Below are 23,450 nucleotides of genomic sequence, written 5' to 3'. Positions count from 1 at the left end.
TACAGGAAAAAACTTATGATTCTCTTAGCAATCCATTTCAATTTTATTGAACATAATTCATGAACCTACCGTCCGAAGTTAACAACATACTTAAAGTAGTACAAAGATTTATATACATACGAAACAAATTCACTCAGATTGTAATTTTTTCTAGCATTTTAGAGAATTACAATATATAAATTCATAATTTCTTTTGTTATACGTGCGTAAACAAATAACTATGAAGTACTATGAACTATGAAGGTGGAAAGAGAGACTAGTAAAATTTCATTGATAAAAAGCAGCAAAGAATACGAAGAAGAAGAAGATCATAGAAATATGAATTACTACGAATTATTACTCGTTACTTTCATTATTATTGATTTTGATTTCCATTCAAACTTTATGTGTGATACGATATGCAATGTTATTTTATTTTTCCTTTTACTATGTCTCTCTCTCTCTCTTGGTATTAGGGGGTATGGTATGATCAGTAAAGAATTTCTTTGGTTCAAATTACACATGTATATTCATATTGAAAAGTACTCACCAAATTCCAGCAACAACGACGAAGCCTCAACGTTGTTTAGAATTGTTGGCTTGAGTTTCTTTACTCTTGTAGTTTTGTTTTTTACTGATTCTCTGGACTATTACTATAATTTTAAAATAATGTAAATTTTGTGTTCATTACATGCCATACCGCCACATTTTAAAATTGTGAAAAAACTTCAATATTTCTTAACTAAAATTAATGTCTAATTTACGTTTCACCGCGTTTTTTTTTTTTTTTTGTTCTTTAAATTATGGACATTATAGATTTAATGATTCGCTTCATAATTTAATTGGGTTGACTTGGTTGTTATGTCGAGAGCCTCGATACAATTTAAATCTGGACTTAAATTGTGAATGTGTGTGACTTTATCACATCGAAATAATCTATTTTCGGGAGGTTGTGAACAGACTTTGATTGAGAATTTTTCTTTTTATTTGTGTCCTACCCGACTATTCCTAAGCGAGTGCAAAACAGAACCAATTCGAGTAAGGGACAATTTGTTTTTCTTGGGTGACGCACTGGCAGGTAAAATCACGTGTATGTTCACTGTACTGTCATCCACCTGGGAATTTATTCTACGTAGGTCACCTGATCGCATGTAGCTTCCTGATAACGAATATCTTGCAGTTCTTAGCTATTTGAAGACTTCCAGAGCTTGGGGAATTGGCGAATTCCAGATCTTGGAGATTGACGAATTTCCGAACTTGGTGATTCGAAGAATGTCAGAACTTGATGATTTGAAAAAGATGGATATTGGGAGAATTCCGGGCAAATGCCGGAATAATTCTTCTGTTCGCTGGTTTTCACACAATTCCATGTTTGCTCAAATTCCAAAGGCAAAGCCGGGCGGCTCCTTGAGCCAGATATAAAACCGTTTCCTAAGTACAAAACCCAATTCATGATTCCACTAATACACAAATCAATTCCAAAATTCAAAATTACCTTTAAATGTAATTTTATAATAAGTTGAATTTGACAATAATCAAAGAAAATCCTAAATGGATTCCTCAATTAATTCCGGATTTCTAAGAGCTTCAAGATTTGTACACGCTTCTGTAACTCTAAAAGTCTTAATTACAAAGGAAGTAAGGTTAACTCTCTTGTCAAACGAAAAGCGATAACTCATACGGGGACCGCAACTCGCAGTATATGAATTGCCCCAGGGCACGATTATGTACACACTCAATGATAGTACGACTTCGCGTACCGGTACCATAAAGTCACAATTTTGACTACTTGTCAGCACGAAAATAATCGTGGCAACATGTAGCTAAACATGTTCTCTCGCAATTAAGTGATTTGTTGCAAGCAACAAACGTAGGTATATATTATAAGCTGAATACAAACACATCATAACACTTTTGTACACAAAAAAAAATAAAAACCATCGTCAAACTGATGACAAATTCACGTTACTTTCCCTTATTGCAAAAAAAACCTATTTGGATTATAGTGAAATCTAATTATTCCTGGAAATTACCCTTATCTCCAGTATGCACTGTGGGGCCAATGACAGGTCTTTGAGGCAAAAAGTCAATTTTTTAAGTCAACTATTTAAAAATAATAATAACGGAATTTTACATATAACACATTGAAACACCCAAATATCAAATATTAAAATCTGGTAACACCTCATGATGACATGCCGAGCAGTCAAAGTTGTCATATTTTATTTTGCTACATTTTCTGATATTCAACAATAAACAAACAACAAAGTCATTTTGGCCGTCAAGCACAAAATTTTAAAATTATAAAAATTTTGTAAAATGGAATACACTTTTAAAGGTATGCAAAGCAACATGTTATTAAATTAAGAAAAAAAAAATTGATTTGATGAATAGTTTTTTGTGTCGCATGTGCTGTCTATTTTGTGTAATTTTTGTTGTCGTCCATATGTTCTGTGGAGTAGAACTTTCTTTATCCGAGCGTATCCGTGAAACAATTTATGTGTGGAGGAAGGTAATAATGTGTACTATTAGTTTTTGGAAAAATTAGCTGCTCCAATCTGCACCATTTTATAAAAATCTATTTTCATATAACGTAAAAGTTAAAAATTTGGATATATTTAACTTTTGGTTGGAAAATGATAGAAAACCCATTAATGTTACCAACTGAAAGTCCTTATGCTAAAGAGAAAGCGCGAAATTCAAGAACAATTTTGGCAAAAAATGGGCCTTCATGTCCACAAGCCGAAAAGCAATAGAAGCGGGTCCACGAATGACGGCAATACGGCACGAAAAGCATTTTTTAATCTGGAATTATTTTCTTCTATAACCAACATTAATATCGAACTTTTAAAACATTTACATACAATTCTTATCACAATTAACTCTGAATTTGAAATAAGTGCCGACCACTTGCAAAAATTTTGCTATGAAACTGCAGAGATATATTTTAAACATTACGAGTGGTACCCAATGTCAGCGACTTTGCATAAAATTTTAGCACATTCTTTCCAAATATTGCAAGCGTCAATTGTACCTCTCGGATGTGCTGGTGAAAATGCATCTGAGGCGAGAAATAAATTTTACAAAAAGGACCGCATTGAGCATGCACGAAAGGATTCTAGGGAGCATAATATAATGGATATTTTTAACAGGGCCCTGGATTCTTCAGACCCGTTATTATCAAGTATATATCTGAAAAATCGTCTTTCAAAAAAGAGAAGTTTGCAGCTTCCAAGATATGTTATTTCTCTTTTAAAAATTGCGAATATCCCTGAGTATCAACTGCCAAGTACGTCACGTGCAGCTATAAATAAAGATGTTTCAGATTCTGAAGATTACGAAGAGGATCCATTTCATTTTAATTTTGAATTAGAAGTTGATGAAACATAAAATTTTCAAGTAAGAATTTTGTACAAAAGCCAATTATTTTGTACATACGAGTATTAACAAAATTCTCTCTTTTTAGATTGATTAAATTTTGAATATTGTATCCAAACACCCAGTATGTTTTAAACACTCACAACAAGAAATTGATTCATTTTAAAAGTAATTTTCTGAAATGTATTAATATAAATTAGTTTGTAATTTAAAGTCAGTTGATAAATAAATGTTATCTCCAACAGAATGATGCAATTACACTGTTCTGCAAAAATCATCTTTTGAGACCTTCTTTAGACGAAACTAGCAGATCCTTATGTAAAATGACCTCCTGAATCCGAATTTACTTCCCGTTTTGCCCCATCACATCTAGTTTTCGAGATATCTTCTTTATTTATGAAAAATGTCAGAAAAAAATTGTTTCAGGGATATCTCGAAAACTAGGCATGATGGGGCAAAATGGGCAGTCATTCTGTTTCAGGAGTTCTTTTTACATAAGGATCAGCTGATTTCGTCTAAAACAGGATTTCATTTCAGAGCAGTGCTATCGCTAAATTTCAAGAATTATTTTCCAGGGGTCTCCACCTGGAGAAGCACTTTAATACCCGTACTGGAAATGGGCGTGGTACTGCCCGAATGTCTTAATTTTTTTACTGAAGTCTTAAGAATACATTATAATCATCTGTACGAAATTTTAAAGGTCTAGCTGTTTCCTGTGATTTATTGCCTCAAAAACTGACCATTGGCCCCATAGTGGTATGGTTCAACAATTCCATGAATTCTATGAACTAAGCGTGAATATAATAGTGATTATTTGTAGCTATATATTCCTTGCCTTACTTTTAGTTCACAGTTTCCTTTATGCGAGAGTTTAATTACATTTTCTTCATTAACCCCGCATGGTGGAAACTTCAAAAGTAAACGCAAAATAATTCTCTCCCAAACAGTAATTTAATCAGAAGGATTAGAAGTTCCCTAAAAAGTAGAAACCAAATGCCCAATTGCAATCAAAAAAGTTAACTTGAATCTTAAAATGTCCACTTTCCTTTTTCGGTATTCTACACCCTCAAAAAAATTGCTTCTCTAACATATGTTCCAATCATATTTTGCAGGAAGCACATATATTATTAGATATTGCCGGAACATTATTATTTTTGTTTTATGTGAGCATATTATATGTTTGGAAGCATTTTGAGCCCAAAAATATATGCTTGGAACATTTTCTCCCAAAGAAGATTGTGCTAAAAAAAATATTTCTGCTTAATTGCATATTCCCTCATATCCCACTCACTTCAACGAGATTTTTTAGTTCGTAGGGCCTTCTTCTGTAATACAAACAATGCTGAAGAAATTATTCAATTTTATAAATTTGTTAAATTTTACCTTTCGCCTGGACGGAGAATCGAACCGAGGACCATACAGTCTGTAAGCCAACACACTATCCACTGGGCTACGTACACTCAGAGAAGAGTGAACCCATTAGCGAGTTATTTTTAACTAACCAGTGTTAATATTGAACTTTGTATGTGGCTAAAGAAGCATGTACCCATAGTAAGTTCAACATTTTCCTATACGTTAGTAATTTGTTTTAACTTTTATCAAGTTCAAATTTAACTGTTCAGAAGTAAAAAATTAACTAAATAATACATTTTTTAAAAACGAAAAAAATAATGTTCCGGATTTCCTAGACCACCTGGTGACTTGGAGCAAGGATACATCAAGGGGGAGGATCCCCATTTCTACATGTCATATTATATTTAGTACAAACCACTTACTCTTCTGTAGTACAAATCCTTTAGAATCATTTATTGGATTTTATTTTTATCATTTTATAAAATTTTACCTTTTGTCCGGACGGAGGATCAAACCGCGTACCATCAGTTTTCTAACTAAACACACTATCCACTGGGCCACTTAGCTCTTATACTCATCAACAACCAAATGTGATTCTTATTATTTTCTTGCTTGGTTGCATCTATTCATTAACACACACAGTCAAGGGTGTCTATTTTTAGAAACACCACATGAGCACATGTTTCGGAGACGAACTATTGTCTAGAAATAGATTCACTCAACGGTAGTTAGAATTGACATTCATCGTTAGTTTATTTATACTAAAAACGGAAATTTCGTGTCCAACTAGACTTCGTAATATTGCACAGTAAAAGTTCGGTAACGCTGAGAAACTTCTTCGTTCGTATTATTATATTTGCTTCAGTCCATTTACGAACTCATTGGGAGTTCTTAACCATTTTGCTGGTAATGGCCGTAAGTTCAATTTACTTCCACTGAGTTAATTTAATTTTTACTCACAGTTAGCTAAATTTAACTGTTAAATTTAACTAACTGTGAGTAAAATTTTGAACTACTCAATATTATGGAATTTACTTGTAGTTACGACGTTAAATTTTCTGAGTGTAGCTGTTATAGTCACCAATAGACAATTATCGTTATAAGTTACATTTATATAGCATTGTTTGCAGCGCCCATGAGCCGATGCAACCAAAACTTTATTCCACAGAAACATACATTTGTTGGCCACGTGGAGCAATGGTTAGCATGTCCGCCTTGCGTACAAAGGGTCCTGGGTTCAATCCCTGCTCCGGCCGAACACCATTTTTTTTTAATTTATATATTTATATTTATATATTTTCACAATAAAACTTCGAAATTAAAGATTTACGGTCAGAAAAGAACAGTGCTTGATATAAGCGAAATGGACTGAGCTTTTGGGTAAAGGTTAGGTTGCAGCCCGATGTGTCAGGCTCACTTAGCCTATTCAGTCCATTGTGATACCACATTGGTGAACTTCTCTCTTATCACTGAGTGCTGCCCGATTCCATGTTAAGATCAATGACAAGGGGCCTCCTTTTTATAGCCGAGTCCGAACGGCGTTCCACATTGTAGTGAAACCACTTAGAGAAGCTTATCCGTTTGTAACTTTTATATATTTTCCACTGTTTTTTTTTTTTAATTTCCTTTCTTGCTCTGTGTCCATAATGCCAAAATGATAAACAAAACACATGTCCACATATACTTAAATTGCTGCTCTCAAGGCAAAAACACATGCTGTTTTTTTAAATGTCTATTCTCTCGGTTCCGAATGTCTATTCTCTTTACTCCGAATACGCAATTTAATATTCATTTCAAATAATATTTAGTCTTAAGCATATCAAATTTTTGACGAAGCCTTTTTAATATGCCAAGCGCACAGCCAAAACAAATGAACACATAAAACAGTTTTCCGAAACAACATACAAGCAGTTTCACAGAAATTGCTTCTATCGCTGCGTTTTGTTGATATCTTTTGTCAACCCCCCTCTCTCTCTCTGTCGCTCCCTGAATAAAATATCACAACTACACATGGGGTCAAAATAATAAGTATAAGTTGGCATTTTTTCCTTTTTGTCCTAACTCTAACATATTTTTTAATCTGGTGTTGTAACTACGTCATGTAACTAAAGTTCAATATTGGCAGCACTGATTCAATAAGAAAAAAAAAGAATAAACGGAAAATGGCATTATTTTTGTTTCCTGTGTTATCTTTGTGATAAAGCGCTTTATTTGGTTGGTCAGAAAAATAAGCACATTATGCGTTTTTATATGAAAATGTTTAAATTTTGCAAAAAGTTTGTTATTGTGTTTTTAGTGGTGATGAATTGAATGCAAATAATAAAAACAATTAATAAAAATTAGACTAGATAAACCGAAAAAGTTATTGTAGTAGAAAAGAAGAGACTGGGGTTAGCTAAGATTTGAGGGAATATCTCTTTGAACGACCGTTAAATCTTTTAAGAGATCGTTACTTTGTGTTCAAAAAGCCCTACAGAAAAGAAGTTCTGCGAAAACACGTGGAAAACCAAGCAAGACACTTCGAAAAACAGGTAATCTTTTTGTCACTCTTCCAAAAAAGACCCTTTCAAATCATCCAGATAAGTTTCTGCTGAAATAGGCAATATGATGTCTGCACGATCTATTTGGCAGCGATTAGTGCATGCCGAATTACCCTGCCAAACACACGCTCACAAAAAATCGCTTCTGTAACATATACTCCCAAACATATTTTGCTTCAAGCATATACATTTTTGGCTATTGCCCAAACATTTATATGTTTGATCTCTTCCAATATATAATATGTTTGAAAGCATGTTGGTCTAAACAATATATGTTTGGGTAGTCAATTTCCAAACATTTTGTATTTTTGAATCCAAATTCAATAATGTTGTCTTCCAAAAAACAATATGTTATTATGTGATCATATAATATGTTTGGAAGCATTTTGCACCCAAAAATAAAAAATTTTATTTATTTATTTATATATTTACAATCATAATGAATTATGAAAATAAACAGGTAATATAGGTGCTAACAACATAGGTTTTCGACCTGAATGCTCAAAATTTTGTTTCTGCCCAATTGTATATTCCCCCACATCTTTCTCACTTCCACGAGATTTTTTAGTTCTTAGCACCTTTTTCTGTAATACAAACATTGTAGAAGAAATTATTCAATTATATAATTTTTTTTTTATTTTAATTTTACCTTTTGCCGGACGGGGATTCGAACAGCGGACCACAGAGTTTGTAAGGATTAAAGAAGTAGCTGATCAATTGCCCAAGGAAAAATAAAATGTTAATTTTGTAATAACAAGCAACAACCACCAACTTAATTCAATATCGCTCCCTGTTAAATAGCGCTCCAAGCTACTAAACACATATATGTTTATAGGCTATTTCTAAATTAATATATGTTTGCATCCAAGCATATTATATTTAAAAACATTTTATGTCCCAAACATAATATGTTCTAACATATTAACATATATGTCCCAAACATGTTATGCTAGTTTATGAACATTATATGCTTGCACTCAAAAATATTGTGTTTAAAAATTTGTGTTCCAAACATATAATGTTTATAGCCAAACATATGAAAAACAGTCTTTTTCATCCGTGCAGTCAGAAAAGTTCCTATGCTACGGAAAAAAATTTGTAAGATGAGACTATGCCTCATCAGAAAACATTATAGTTGGTCAGGAACGGTAGGTGAGAGAAAACGGCGCAATATCCTGTGGAGCGATGACACAAAAAAAATATTCCGAAATGGTAGTAGCCGTAATGTTTGTCGACCCCAAGGAAAAGAATTTCATATGCGCTTCACAAAAAAGGCGGTATGGCCTAGGTCGAATTTATCGCATTACTTAGTTTAGGAACATTACATTTGTTCACTTAAATATTGTGTTTAAAAATTGTGCCCGAAACACATTTTTTTTATATCGGAATACATGAAAAACATAAATATGTTTCTAACAGTGTACCTAACTAAACTAAAATAATTCAAATAGAATGTATATGAGGCATCCAAAAATCTAATAAAATATTTCAAAAAATTAATTACAAAAATGTGGCAACAATCTCATTTTAAATGGCTTCATTGATATGCTGAAACAAATGTTGGGATCACGCAATTATCCATGCACAGTAGCAAATCTGTCATTTGTTATTTACTATTCATAATTTTTATTAATATCATGCGTGTCATTGGACTTTTTTGTTAGGGTATTATTATGTTCGATTGCTCGATGTGGCAGCCACCATTTAAACATTGACTGAAAGTGAATGGGTTTTTTCAGTGGTGCCGAAAAAAAAAACAATCACAAGAGCTTTTTAAAAGTCAATTTATTTCAACAGCTAAATTGTTATTAATTTGAAAAACTGTTTCATTCAGTTATACCAAATTATGGGGTATAGGTGCAACCGATGGAATGGTTATTCATACACGGTGCGAGAGCAAACTGAGACTTTCCCTTCCAATGTCAGAGGTCTAATTGATTTATGACAACCAATTTGATAATAATTTGTGGGAATATTTCCACAACCTCTGACGTGAGAGAAACTGTGTATTATTCACTAAATGTGCGTTTTTGTCTTTAAATGTGATTATATGTACGTTAAATTGAAAATATACACTGAAGATAATTTATTTTTGTCGACTGTGACTGGGACTACGTTTTTGCTCTGTTCAGATTTGGCTTAATGGGGTTAGCCCATTAAGCCAACTGAGTCACTGAGTGCTACCTGATTCCATGTTAAGCTCAATGACAATGGACCTCCTTTTATAGCCGAGTCCGAACGTCGTTCCACATTGCAGTGAAACCACTTAGAGAAGCTTTGAAACACTCAGAAATATCACCAGCATTATTGTGGTGGGATAATCCACCGCTGAAAAACTTTTTTAGTGTTTGGTCGGAACTGGGTTTGAACCCACGACCCTGTGAATGCAAGGCGGGTATGCTAACCATTGCACCAATGTAACCAATGTTACTCATATTTCAAATTTTGATGTACTAGCCGATCGTATTTATACTTACTTGTAGCTCTTACATGATAATATTGTCCGATGTGTACAAATTTGGATTTGTTACCCACACTAATGGAGCGATTTCCTCTTTTTTAATAATGGGCTCAATATTAGTGGCATACTGACTATGTAAGTGCAAAACCACTATAGCCCGTGTTGCCAGAAATAGGGGAAATTCCCTACATGTCGTTTTTTGTCTAATATTTAGCGTCTTGTAAAGACTTTTTCACACAACACAATTTTTAATCATTTTTACATTTAGGTGGCTCTAGAGGAGGAAATTAGAAGCCGGCAACCATGGTTACCACTCGTGCCAAAAAAATCTACCAAAATTTTAATTCAAATGAATTTGGGTTCTCTAATTTTGATAGTTCGATTCGTTTGTATGAGAATACATTCATATTCAAAAATGAGTATTTTCAAAATTTTGGTCTGAGATTTCATTAAAATGTTAAGAAAGTTTTTACTTTTTTCTTTACACATAATGTGTTTATTAAGGTAGAATTACATACCATTCGGTCATGCGTACGTACGTTATATGCTATTGTCAAACAAGTTAAAATGTGAGAACTACTATTGTTTGAGTTACACAATAAAAGTAACGTATGTATATGACGCATGAACTTTACGAACTTTTAACTTTTCAATGCGTTGAGTGCGTTGACAACATTAAACAACATGTAAACAAATCAGCTAATTTCATTATATTCTGTATACGATGAAGAGGGCCCACACTATAATCCGAAAATGACCTCCATACCATCATAAGCATAGGAAGGCCTCTGAGGAGGGGGCTTAAACCCCCTCCCCCCAAGAAAAATTGTAACCCCCAGAATTTGACTTTGCATTGTGGTAGCAGTTGCCGATGGCAATATATAATTTTATTTCTTAACATTGTCTTCTAAATTGTAAGTTAGTTTATTATAAGATGAATTACAACATTTTTATGAGATTTAATGCATTATTACCCTTGTCTGAAACATTTCACTTCGAATATTTTCAAAAATTATTAAAATATTAAAATTTTCTAGAATGGATTTAGCTTGTTTGCGGCAAAATTTGAAAAATTTGTACCATTTTATAAACTCTTACTCTATTTTAACCTATTAAAAAAAATTACCCATTAAAAATATGAAAGAAACCTATAACTTCAGTCTATTGTCTAGCTTCTCTAATGCGTACCATGATGATGTCACCACCGTTTTGGACCGTCTTTAAAGTATATTTTGGATTGAATTCTTGATGGATGAGACTTCTTACACGGTGGACACCTCTATCAGAAGAAAATTAGTTTAATTTTGCTTCAACGGACCACAAAATATTACGCCATACGCTTAGGCCAATCGATTTGATTTTTAGCAAACTTTATTCTTTCTTGCACTACGGACTCTAAATTCATCTCCACTGTGTGGTTTTCGAATAATTCCTGCATCAACGTCAATATCTAGATAATTTCTTAGTTACGCATAGATCTTTTTTTACGCATAGATTGATACTTCTCTTTATAGTAGACCTCATAATCTCTCTTAACATATAATACGTAGAAATATAAAAAAAATTTGTTCACAATAAATTTCATGTTACATATAATTATTTTTGTTATTGGAATGTAATCACCATTATTTTATTGCTAATAGATTTAACTAACACTGCAAACTAATAAAAATATTGTTTCTAACTTTGGTACGAAATAAATATTTGTGTTGGTGTATTAACTTCGTTCTTTGTGAGTTTGTTCCTCTTGTGTTAATAAAATTATTTTTAAATTTTTGGCTCCCTAAAACCTAAAAATCAAAATATGCAGACCTGTATCAAGAGACAGTAAGACGTTTCACACGTTCATCATTGTCACCAGAGATGGATCGATTTTCGCCATCGCGCTATTCCTTTAAATCCAATTCTCCATGTAAGATTTTTCTTGCCATTTTATTCCTACACCTTTTAAGAACTTTCCTCAAATCGAATTAACAAAGAGCACCACTCTTAATTTTTTTTTTATTTTTGTTAAAAACAAACATTGTTTAATAGTTTTTATTTTTATTTTTGTTTTTATTTTATTATTTTATTTGATTTCAAAAGACGATTTTTATGTAGAGGCCACGGGCCGACGACGCAGTTCAGGTAAGAGAACTCCACTTCTCAAAAAGTAGAAAGCAGTCTAAAGCCTATAACTCTAACTTACCAAACTACAGAACAATGGAGATAGTAACAATCTAACGTTTCTTACCATTCAAAAGTTGCTGACGAATAACGAATAACAAAAAATCTAAAAATGCCTCTAACATCTGTCAATGCAGAATTTAAGAAAACAAAATTTATTTGTGATTTATTTATGAATAGTCTCGAAGGTAGACGGTCGACAACGTTGGTTAACGAATTCAATCGCTTGCTCACCAGCAAGTCGCTCATGCGCAGGTGGGCAATTTCCTCCTCCTCCTCACCAATGGCTGCAACGAGATCCATTAAATCTGTGCCACTTACCTTAAATGGCAGCACATGCACTTTTCGCCATGGTGGTGGAGTTAAACTGACACTCAACCATTATTTATGGCACATTTGTGTTGCCCCGAATCTTAAGTTCTTTGGTTGCGGATGGTGGCCATCATGGTGCCTTGAGATAGCAACATTGCAAATTTCTTTATTAATCATCTTTTGGAGACCATAAATGCGTTGCTTGCTTTTCTTTAAACTGACTGGACGTGACATTTATTAACATCCGAATCGAAAAATCTTTGGAGATTTGATGAAAACATAAATTTGCAATTGCATTAGCTAATACTTATGGCCATGTCCAAATGAATTGAGTCACGTATCTCATCTTCTGTAGAAGTACTTATTAAAAACAAAATGTGGCCATTGGGTTTAATACCGCAATAGCACTGTCATTGTTATTAAATTTTTTGTTTGAGATAAAAGGTAAATTTCTCAATCTTCAAATGTGATTTATCTCACGATAGACAGTCCTAGAAAATTCGCCACCTATTTCTATTTAAAATAGCAGCAACAAAAACTTCAATTTATTCTCAAACGTCAAATTTGATTAATCACATTATTGTAGACACTAATAATTTACGAAATTCATTTTATAATGCCTGCCGAAAATCAGCATCAATGCGCATATCTTAACCCGTCTAAACTTAATCCTTTAACGACGAAAAATTAAGCGCTCGATAAAAATAGGGTTTTCTTGCTAATTTATATTCTAAATACACCTACTTACTACGTAAAAATGTTAAAAAAATATTTCCTTCTACGAGAAATTTCATCCGTCTTCAAAGGAAGATATATAGTCAGATTTTTTTTTTTTTAAATACTTTATATAATTCAATAAAAAACACATCAAGAGCTTTAATAGCATTTGTAAAATACAACCAACACAAAAAAATACGTGACTTAGCAAATATTCATGACCATGCGTGCATGGTTTTGAACACTTTGTGTAAGCTTGATCTCAATCCAAAATTTATTGTTAAAAAAGTTGTTATTTTTCCTATAAACCAAGAAGAGTTTAGAAGTTTTTTGGGTATCCATACAATCTCCAAATTGTGTTGGTTGATCATTTTTCTTACCCTAGACGGTATCTTTTTTAGAAAAACTATGTACCCGAATTAGTCCATTTAAACCGTTATCAATAGAGGATGAGTTGATACACGTTATACCAAAAATACAGCCACCTCAGACAACCAATACTTGAAATATAAAAAAAAAAATTAGAGAAAAAATTCAAGATTTTTCATGTTTAGAACATTCCCACACACAAAGTACGCACAAATACCCAACTTTAAATTTACGACTTCATAGCTATATGTGTTCTGCGTCGATAGAATATATATATATTTTTTAAATTAGTTGATAAATGAAGATTTTACAACGGAAATGCGAAATGGGACATATATGTCCCATTCGTCGTCAAAGGGTTAAATTGCGCACGAGATATTCTACTGCAGTAAAATTTTAAGCTTTTTTATTACAATAAACTTAACAGTTTTATCTACCATACACACAATGTAGAAGGTTAACCGCATCATTATGGCCATGTAATGGTTCTATACATGTCTATACGTAACCTATAAAAATACTTTTTTCTCTGCAAAAAAGTAAACAAATTGAATGGTCAGGGAAAATCATGTATACATGATTTTCCCGACCATGTAATGGTCTCAAATTCTATCATTTAAATAATAGAAAATTTTTGCGGCATTTGAGAACCATTTAAATAGTTATTGCCAACTTATATTTTTCTCAGCTCGAAAATTATTTTTACAAAGACAAAATACATGGTTTTCGCTACAATTACATACTCTAGATAAGCATTAAATGGATGCGGCAACCATGTCCAAATATGTTTTTTCTGTGCGTGCATCTTTTTAGAAATAGTAACTTTCCCTTTTTGCTGCAAGCTTAAATCATTAAAACATTTAAAATTCGACGTACTTACTATTCAAGGGATATTTTAACCCAAAAAAACATTGCTTTCGAAGAAACCCCTTTTTTTCATACTAACCACAAAAATTTCGAAAAAAGATATTTTAAATTTGGTAGATTTTTGTATTTTTTTTTTTACATTTTTGTAGGTTACTTTTGACACGAGTGGCAACCTAGTTTAAAAATGCAAATTATGACAGATTGTTGAAAGTAAAAACTGTTTTCTTAATTCCAAACACCGTTTAAACCAAAAATGCAAAATCCTCAAAATAAGTCTTAGCCTATAAAGGGTGATACGGTCAAAATTTGGTCAAGGGTAAACGCGTGTAAATCGGTGAAATCGTTTATTTAAAAAATCAAATTAAATTTCTTTTTCAAGTTCAATTAGTATAAAATTCAGGAAAAATATTCAATTAGGCTTTCGCTTTTCCAAATCCGAATTGCAGGGCCTCACGCTTGACACCTGCCATCAGATTTTGTCCACCTTCTTCGCCGCAGAAAGCCAGTTTGCCTTGAACTACTGCTCGTCCTTAGCAGTTTTTTGGTCTTCTTTAGGTTCCGCTTGACAATAGCCCAGTGTTTCTCAATTGGGCGGAGCTCTGGCGTGTTGGGAGGGTTCTTGTCCTTGGGAACCACCTGCATGTTGTTGGCGGCGTACCACTCCATGGCCTTTTTACCGTAATGGCAAGATGCCAAATCCGGCCAAAACAGTACGGAACAACCGTGTTTCTTCAGGAAAGGCAGCAGACGTTTATTCAAACACTCTTTCACGTAAATTTCTTGGTTGACAGTCCCGGAAGCTATGAAAATGCTGCTTTTCAAGCCACAGGTACAGATGGCTACCTTCTTGTAAATCGATAGTCCGGCTCGTTTTTTGGCTCGATGCACGGTTGTAGACGATACACCCAGCTTATTTGCGGCATCTCGGTGAGAGAGGTTAGGGTTTCGCTTGAAACTACCGGCAACTCTCTTTGTCGTCTCAGCGGCTTCCGGTTTTCGATTTCCCCCCGATCCAGACTTCCTGGCTGTCGACAAACGTTCCCCAAACACTTTAATTACATTTGTAACGGTTGATTTGGCAACTTTTAGCGATTTTGCCAGCTTTGCGTGCGAGTAGCTAGGATTTTCGCGATGCGCGAGCAAAATTTTGATACGCTGCTCTTCTTGCTTGGACGGCATTTTGACAACTGAAGAGTGAATTCCAAAATCAAAATAGGAGCAACATTCTACACACACACACACCTTCAAATTGAGGGTGTTCAGGTTTTTTAAATGCAAAATTGAAAGAAATACGTCAAGTTTATATTGACCAAATTTTGACCGTATCACCCTTTATTTGAAGCTTCTTTATCTTAAATCTAAATATTTAATATATCAGTTGATATAAACCGGTTTCATTAAATCAAAAATGTTTTTCTTTACTTCAAGGAAAGTTTTCCTTAGTTCAAAGACATACGACTTTAAAGTTTTCCGTAGTACAAAGACATTTCCAATATTTGTAATATGAATTTAATGAAAATAATTTTTAAAGATTATAAACTTTCTTTTAATTATATTTTCATTATATTAAAGAAATTTGTAAATTGAATAAACTAAAATTTAGGTTGCATAATCTTTCATACTATGTTATCATTTTTCAGAGTAACCAAAAAAATAATGTGCTTTTTATCCGGGAGTGGTGCAAAATTGGCTCTTCAGATGTCATGCTATTTCATCTGCCGAGAAATGGATCGGCACACTTTTCAAATATTTTTTTTGGACATTTTGAGTATTTTATTAGTCCATACTGTGTTTTATATTCACAACAAAATTCAGAAAATTTTCATTTAACTTCGTAAACTACAAGAAAAGAATATCGCTCCAAACACAGAAAAAGGTAGCTTGTAATTTATGACAAGTTTTGAACTTCAATTTGGTCAATCGCACTTCTACCTAAAAAGTTAGAATTTCAATAATTTTATGAAAATCTCTTTTTTGCAGTTCATGTGACTATAGGGTCAGACGTGCTCTTTTTTTATAAAATGTGCTCTTAAAACAAGATAGGCCAAAAGAGCACGCAAAAGTGCTCTATTTTTAGTTAAGTACTCTTTTTGTGCTCTTTGTATGCATCACAACAAATATTACTCCAACGCGATTCAATAAATGGTAAAAGTAACCTGAACATACGTAAGTGTCACACTGCGAGATTTTCCTACGCCGTTATTTTCTAATTAAATAGTGTTTTACTTTATCGGAGTCGAGAAGACCACGCCTCTGTTCTAAATGTAAACAAACGCGCAAAAGTGCTCTATTTTTAGTTAAGTACTCTTTTTGTGCTCTTTGTATGCATCACAACAAATATTACTCCAACGCGATTCAATAAATGGTAAACGTAACCTGAACATACGTAAATGTCACACTGCGAGATTTTCCTACGCCGTTATTTTCTAATTAAATAGTGTTTTACTTTATCAGAGTCGAGAAGACCACGCCTCTGTTCTAAATGTAAACAAACTTCTTTCAATAACATTTTTCACAAAAACACCAAACAAATGACTTACAAAGTATTGTAAGAAAATTAGCTTGAGATGAAAGTGGTTTATTTTATGTATATGTCATGAACCTTTTGTATGTTTAAATGAATTATTATAGGAATAAATGTTTTTATTTTATTTTAAAAAGTGTGCTCTTTTCGTATGTGCTCTTTTCATAAACTGAATGTGGTCTTTTTGCCTCTTCAAAATCTGGCATCCCTATGTGACTACTTATAATTAGATAAAAATTACCATTCAATAAATGAAATGATTTGGTCAGTTTACCGTGTCAGTTACGAAATTTTTACTTACACATATTACAAAATGTTTTCAAACCAGTCAGTTCAATTTTATAAAACTGAGTTTTCTTAAATGGTAGTAAATATGACCATGATTTGGCCCTTAAAACAGTTTTACCATCAGTAAGTAAATTTTTTTTACTATGGTGCACGAAATTTTTCCAATTCACCACTTAATTTTAAGTATTTAAGTAAAAGATTTAAAAATAATAATTATTACGTGATTTTCATAATTTTTTTGGAATTTGATTAATTAAATTCGAGTTCAAAATTTGTCTTAAATTACGAGCTACTTTTTTCTCTGAAAGAACGTCTTGTGAAGTGAAAAATTAAGTCAATTTTCGGAAGAGCATTTGTAGATGTACAATTAAAATAATTACATTGAAAGAACTTCCTAATTTTTTCCTGGGTTTGTATTAATACTTTTTAAATTCAGTATTTCATATAAATCTTCCCACAAATTAGTTTTAATGATTTAAAAATACAGATTAGAAATGTTTTAATTGTTGTTGCCTATTGTTTTAAATAATAAAAAATTTAATTGATACAATTAACTTTTTAATCAAACGTGGAAGACTAAATCAGTTAAAAAGTGATGGAAAAATTTTTCAAAAATTCATTTCAAACAGTACATTTTTCAATCAAACTAAAAACACAAAACAGATAAGAAAGTAATTGTAAATAGTCACTTTTTAATTCGAGAAATTAATTGAGTTTCGCAATCAACATCAATTAAATTTTTAATTGAACCAATTAATTGAAATTTTCAAATCAAATCAATTAATCTTTTAATCAAATATTTTTTGTCCCATTAAAACTGTGATTGATACTATCATTTTCGTTATTGAAGATATTTCAATTAAAAAATTAATTGGACCAATTAATTTCGTAATTGAATCAGAAAAAAAATAATGTATCAAAGTTTATCATCGATTGTATCAAAGTTTAGGTCGCTTACATTCGCATACGCATTTGGTGAAGGTTGGTACATATGGAAATAATTCTAGTAGCGCTATCCACGTCCTTCCGTCTGCATAATATTTCATTTAACCTTATTTATGTTATAGAATTCATACCCTAAGTTTAGCGTCTTTAAACAAGCATAACCTCTTTAGATTTATAAAAATGAGGAAATCATACCTGGGCCTACCTCTTCACCTGTTGATATTTGAATTTTTCATAGACTGCTCACATTTCATATGTTCAGTCGTATCTACCATTTTATTTTAAATGTTTATCTTATCGCCGACATATTTGTGCAAAGCTCATTTGTCAATAATATTCCTCGTTCATATGACTACAGTAAGACTCATAAATTTTCGTGGCAAAGCCCAAATTACCCTAGGCAATTTGATGACAACTTTTAATGGCAGTAGGTTGACTGATGATATTCATGCCTTTGAATTCCAAAAAAAGCAGTTGCAAAAAGTCATCGCCAAATCTTTGTAGGCATGCAAATTATCATGGGTGTGTTCCTAATATATATGTACAACAATACGCGTTTTCCATAGGCACATCTCGAACAAGATATAGACGCATGTAATGTTTCAACCATCGCACATAGGTAGATATTGAGTAATTAGGCGGCCAAAAGTCAAAATTTTAAATTCGTAGTAGGCATAAAATCTTGACGTCTACCTGTAGTAAACACTTCCCCGAATTACCCCCCATCCTTTTTTTAACAACCATACGTTACCCCTTCCGTGCAATTAGACGCAATTTGATCGTTGACTTGATACGTATTTCGATTTGGGTGCCCGGATTATATCAAATTTCGCAATACGCATGTATTCTTATTTTAAGTTGTGTAGTGAAGTGAAAGTGAAAGTGATTCCAATAGCTCAAGTAAGATTCTATTAGATAATTAATAGTTTTAACTTTTATTTTTAACTTTCGTTATATTTTTCGGCAGTTGAACATATCCTCTTTTTCACATAAAAAAAATATTTTTTTTAATTTCAAAAGCAATTTTGTTATGGATCAGGATTCGTCCGGATCATATTTTTTTGTTTATTGAATACGTTACACATTTAGCTTTTCTTTAAAAAAAAAACAAGAGCCGCAGAATCCCGCAGAATCTCGCAGAATCCACCAGACAGCAGTTCAAAGTAGTTTGTTAAAAAAAAAAAAATGAAAAAAAAAATTTGCTATGGAGATGCCTAGTTCATCGGGGGTGAAAATAGTAACTCGTAAATGTCTATTTGAGCAATTGCAAATTCAAAATTTACCAAATATGGATGAAAAATTGGAATTTTTAGAAAACCACTTGCTATTGTCTTGCGGAGACACTGTGGAAAGAAAAAAAGGACCTTAAACATAAATTTTCCTACATCAAACACGAGTTTAAACAGAGATGGCTAAAAGCTCATAAAGTTGAAGAAGTTTTTATGAAAAACAACCAGAATTGGCTGGAAGGCACTTTTGAAATACCAGTGCATTCGCTTAATCAACCAGGTCGTCCGGGCAAATCATTTTCGGAATCGAGTGAACGAAGCAAGAGAAGAAAAACTGAGGAACTTCGATCAAATGTTGATGATGAAATGATTATACATGCCGCACAAGTCATATTGCAAACGAAGGGACAAAGAAATGCCTCAAAAGTGCTCAAAGAAATAGGAAATTCGCCAACAAAGGCTAGTCAATATAGAAAAGCCTATTCCAAGACCAATGAAACCATTGCTCCCTTGACTCAAAATGTTCGTAGAAGCTGATCTAACAAGACGACAATATGAAATAATAAGGGCAACTAACCCAAAGCATTACCCTTGTTACGACCTTTTGTTGAAAGCAAAACAAGAATGCTACCCACCAAAGACGGCATTGCGAGTAACGGCTACCTGCGCAGAAATTAATTTGCAATACCTAATGGATTATACTATTAAACGGTTATCAATCTACCTGGAAGAAGTGTTATTAACCCTTAACGAAATTGAAAGAAAGTCATTAACGATCATTTATAAATGGGGTTGTGACGGGTCACAACAAGCGCGGTACAAACAAAAATTCTCAGAAGACACCGAATCCGATGCTAGTATATTTTTGAGTTCTTTTGTCCCGCTTCAAATTATTTGTGGTAAAGAAAACAATAAAGTGTTATGGCAAAACCCAACACCATCATCACCACGATTTTGCCGCCCCATCAGATTTCGGTATGTGAAAGAAACTACAGATATAACAAAAGAGGAAATATGTTATGTGCAAAATGAAATTAAGAACCTCACTCCTACAAAAGTACATATTGATGGAAAAGAATTTGATTATAATCACATTTTGAAAATGACCATGGTTGATGGCAAAGTTTGCAATGCTGTAACCAACACGACCTCAACTAGCCGATGCTATATATGTGGCGCCACTTCCAAAGATTTCAATAATTTAAGCAAACAGAACGAAATAAGTCCCGATGCTCTTAAGTTTGGAATTTCGGTATTACACGCAAAAATACGTATTTTTGAGAGAATTCTGCATTTGGCATATAAATTGCCCGTGAAGAAATATGGAAAGAAAAGGACTCAGGAAGAGAAAGCATTAGAAGAAGAAAGGAAAAAAGAAATCCAAGAAAGATTCCGCTTAGAAACTGGCCTGTTGGTTGACATGCCTAAAGCCAATTTTGGTAATACCAATGATGGAAATACGAATAGGAGATTTTTTGAAAACACAGAATTAGCGGCGGACATAACAGGCATTAACCACGAATTAATATATAGATTTAAAATCTTATTAGAGGCGATTTCAAGTGGACACAAAATAAATACAACAAAATTCAAAGAATATGCCTTCAACACAGCGCAAATGTATGTGGAATTATACGACTGGCATCCCATGACTCCAACAATGCATAAATTACTATTACATGGGGCGACCATCATAGATAATGCACTGTTGCCCATCGGCCAATTGTCGGAGGAGGCTGCAGAAGCACGAAATAAACATTTTCGGTCATACAGACAGAATTTTTCAAGAAATTTTCAAGGGAAGAATGCAACCGTGATATTTATCAAAGATTGCTCCTTACTTCAGATCCACTCGTAAGTAGTGAAAGATCGTTAAAGAAAACTTCACAAAAGATTTTTTCTAGTGAAGTTATAGAACTATTAGAACCTGCCGAGCCCCACACAATATAGTATTGAGCACGAAGAACTCGAGATAGAAACATCTTTCAATAAGAAAATTTAATTCATTTTTATTTATTTATGATTTATGAGAATAAAATGTGTTTTTTATTATAAAATATATGTTTTTCTTATTTATTTTTTTAAATAAATAGGTGGTTTTTTTAAAATACAGTCTTTCGAAGCCATTAACGTCCAAAAATATTTTTGGCCGCCTAAATATTTCAAATCGACCACTGTGCATCGGATATCTCACAATTGTGTATATGCTGGAAAGAAAAATCTTACTATGATCGTTTACACAAGCACACTCAAAAAAGTTTACTTGGATCCAAAGATTTTGATCTTCCTTTCAGGATTTTGGTATTGATTCCAAGCCAAAGATGCGGGTTCTTTAAAATAAGGAAAAGTTTTTTCGACCTAGCTGGCTTTAAATCTAGGATCCATACAATTAAAATTAGGATTCAGATCTCATTTATCGAATTTTCATTCTATTTTTCCGGTATATTAATAAAGCTATTCACGTACAAACAAATGCTAGTTTAAAAATCCAAATATTAATGGAATAATGGAATATTAACTTTGTCATACCATTTGTAACACATCGAAATATTGCTCTCAGACCCCACAAAGTATATATATTCAGGGTTGTGGTGAAATTCGGAGTCGATCTAAGCATGTTCGTCCGTCTGTTGAAATCACGTTAACTTCCGAACGAAAAAAGCTAGCGACTTGAAACTTGGCACAAGTAGTTGTTATTGATGTAGGTCGGATGGTATTGCAAATGGGCCATATCGGTCCACTTTTACTATAGCTCCCATAGGTTAGGTTAGGTTATGTGGCAGCCCGATGTATCAGGCTCACTTAGACTATTCAGTCCATTGTGATACCACATTGGTGAATTTCTCTCTTATCACTTATTGCTGCCCGATTTCATGTTAAGCTCAATGACAAGGGACCTCCTTTTTATAGCCGAGTCCGAACGGCGTTGCACATTGCAGTGAAACCACTTAGAGAAGCTTTGAAACCCTCAGAAATGTCACCAGCATTACTGAGGTGGGATAATCCACCGCTGAAAAACTTTCTGTGGTCTGTCGAAGCAGGAATCGAACCCACGACCTTGTATATGTTAGGCGGGCATGCTAACCATTGCCCCATACACTGAAAGGAAAATGTACGTCATAAGAACGAATTTTTACGTCCCGGTGACGAATTTTTCGTCAAATATGAGCTAACGTAACATTTCATCCCGGTGATGAATTTTTCGTCATGGCGATGAACTGTAATTCATCTCTGTGATGAACATACTCGTATTGACATCCCATAGATCACTATATTACGTCCAGTTGATGAAAGTATTTCATCTATGCGATTATATTTTTCGTATCTGCGATTATTCTCTTTCATCCATGCGACGATGAAATTCTTCAAAAGTACGATTCTCCTTCGTCGTCGGTACAAACGCGATCGTTACAGTGATAAATACTTTTCCTAAATTTGACGTAATCCGTTCATCAATATGATGTAATCGATTCATCAATATGATGTAAACCGTTCACAAATTTGATGTAACATATTCATCAATATACGTCAATTTTGTGGTAAGAGCGGATATGTTCGCTACATAGACAAATTTATATTAATAAATGGACGGATACTATTATATTCGTCCACTCGATAATATCAATTTGTTTACATTGCGAACATTTCCGTCCTTATCAGAAATTTGACTTATATTGGTGAATAGATTACATCAAATTGATAAATGTATTACCATAAACATTTTCTATGACACTTTTAATAAACAACCATATTGTTTTTTGTTTTAATTAAATTTTATTTATTTGAAATAAAGCACAACTAACGAAATAAATACGTATATAAAATTTATCATGCACATCAAACAAAGCTGTTGATTTTGAATAAATTGACCATCTAGATACACAAACATTCTGTTAGTTAATAGTATTTAGATCACCATTAGCAAGGATGAAAAGTTTTATGGGTTCATTCTGTGGAGAAAACAATTATAAAGAAGAATTTAAAATTTGATACTTTGAATTATTGTAAAATATATTCGATCCTATTACAATTTTGAACAAAATTTAACTCACACTTTTTGTGCCCAAATGTACCTTTTGAATTTTTTGTTCATTCAATTCGTCTTTCTCCTTTAATTTCAGTTTAAAACCATATTCGGTTTTCACAGAACGAAAAATGTTGCGCCAATTATCTGTAAATTAGGAATACTTCCATAAACATATAACATATAAATGTTTCGTAAAACAATAAATTGTCCAAAATAAATTTAAAATTACACTTGTTATCTTCGCATTCATTTTCATTTTCTATTTTTTCTTGTAACACTTTTTCTTCATTGGATG

General features: G+C 32.9%; 1 protein-coding gene and 1 long non-coding RNA gene across 3 annotated transcripts in view; both read left to right on the top strand.

The window, feature by feature from the left end:
- The window catches only part of CLIP-190 (Cytoplasmic linker protein 190), a 316,617-nt gene that overhangs the window by 187,210 nt on the left and 105,957 nt on the right, over positions 1 to 23,450 (top strand). For both annotated transcript variants that reach the window (XM_075295900.1, XM_075295899.1), the window contains exons 3-4: positions 11,522 to 11,623; positions 11,797 to 11,838. In XM_075295900.1, coding sequence (XP_075152015.1) covers positions 11,522 to 11,623; positions 11,797 to 11,838 — 144 coding nt within the window. The remainder of the gene's footprint in view (positions 1 to 11,521; positions 11,624 to 11,796; positions 11,839 to 23,450) is intronic.
- Positions 2,760 to 3,612, top strand: LOC142223801 (uncharacterized). Its single transcript, XR_012718901.1, has 2 exons — positions 2,760 to 3,378; positions 3,446 to 3,612. It is a non-coding gene; the product is annotated as an uncharacterized LOC142223801 (long non-coding RNA).

This window comes from Haematobia irritans, chromosome 2, assembly GCF_050003625.1.
Source record: "Haematobia irritans isolate KBUSLIRL chromosome 2, ASM5000362v1, whole genome shotgun sequence".
Taxonomy (NCBI): Eukaryota; Metazoa; Arthropoda; class Insecta; order Diptera; family Muscidae; genus Haematobia; species Haematobia irritans.
This window is presented reverse-complemented; position numbering and strand designations above follow the sequence as displayed.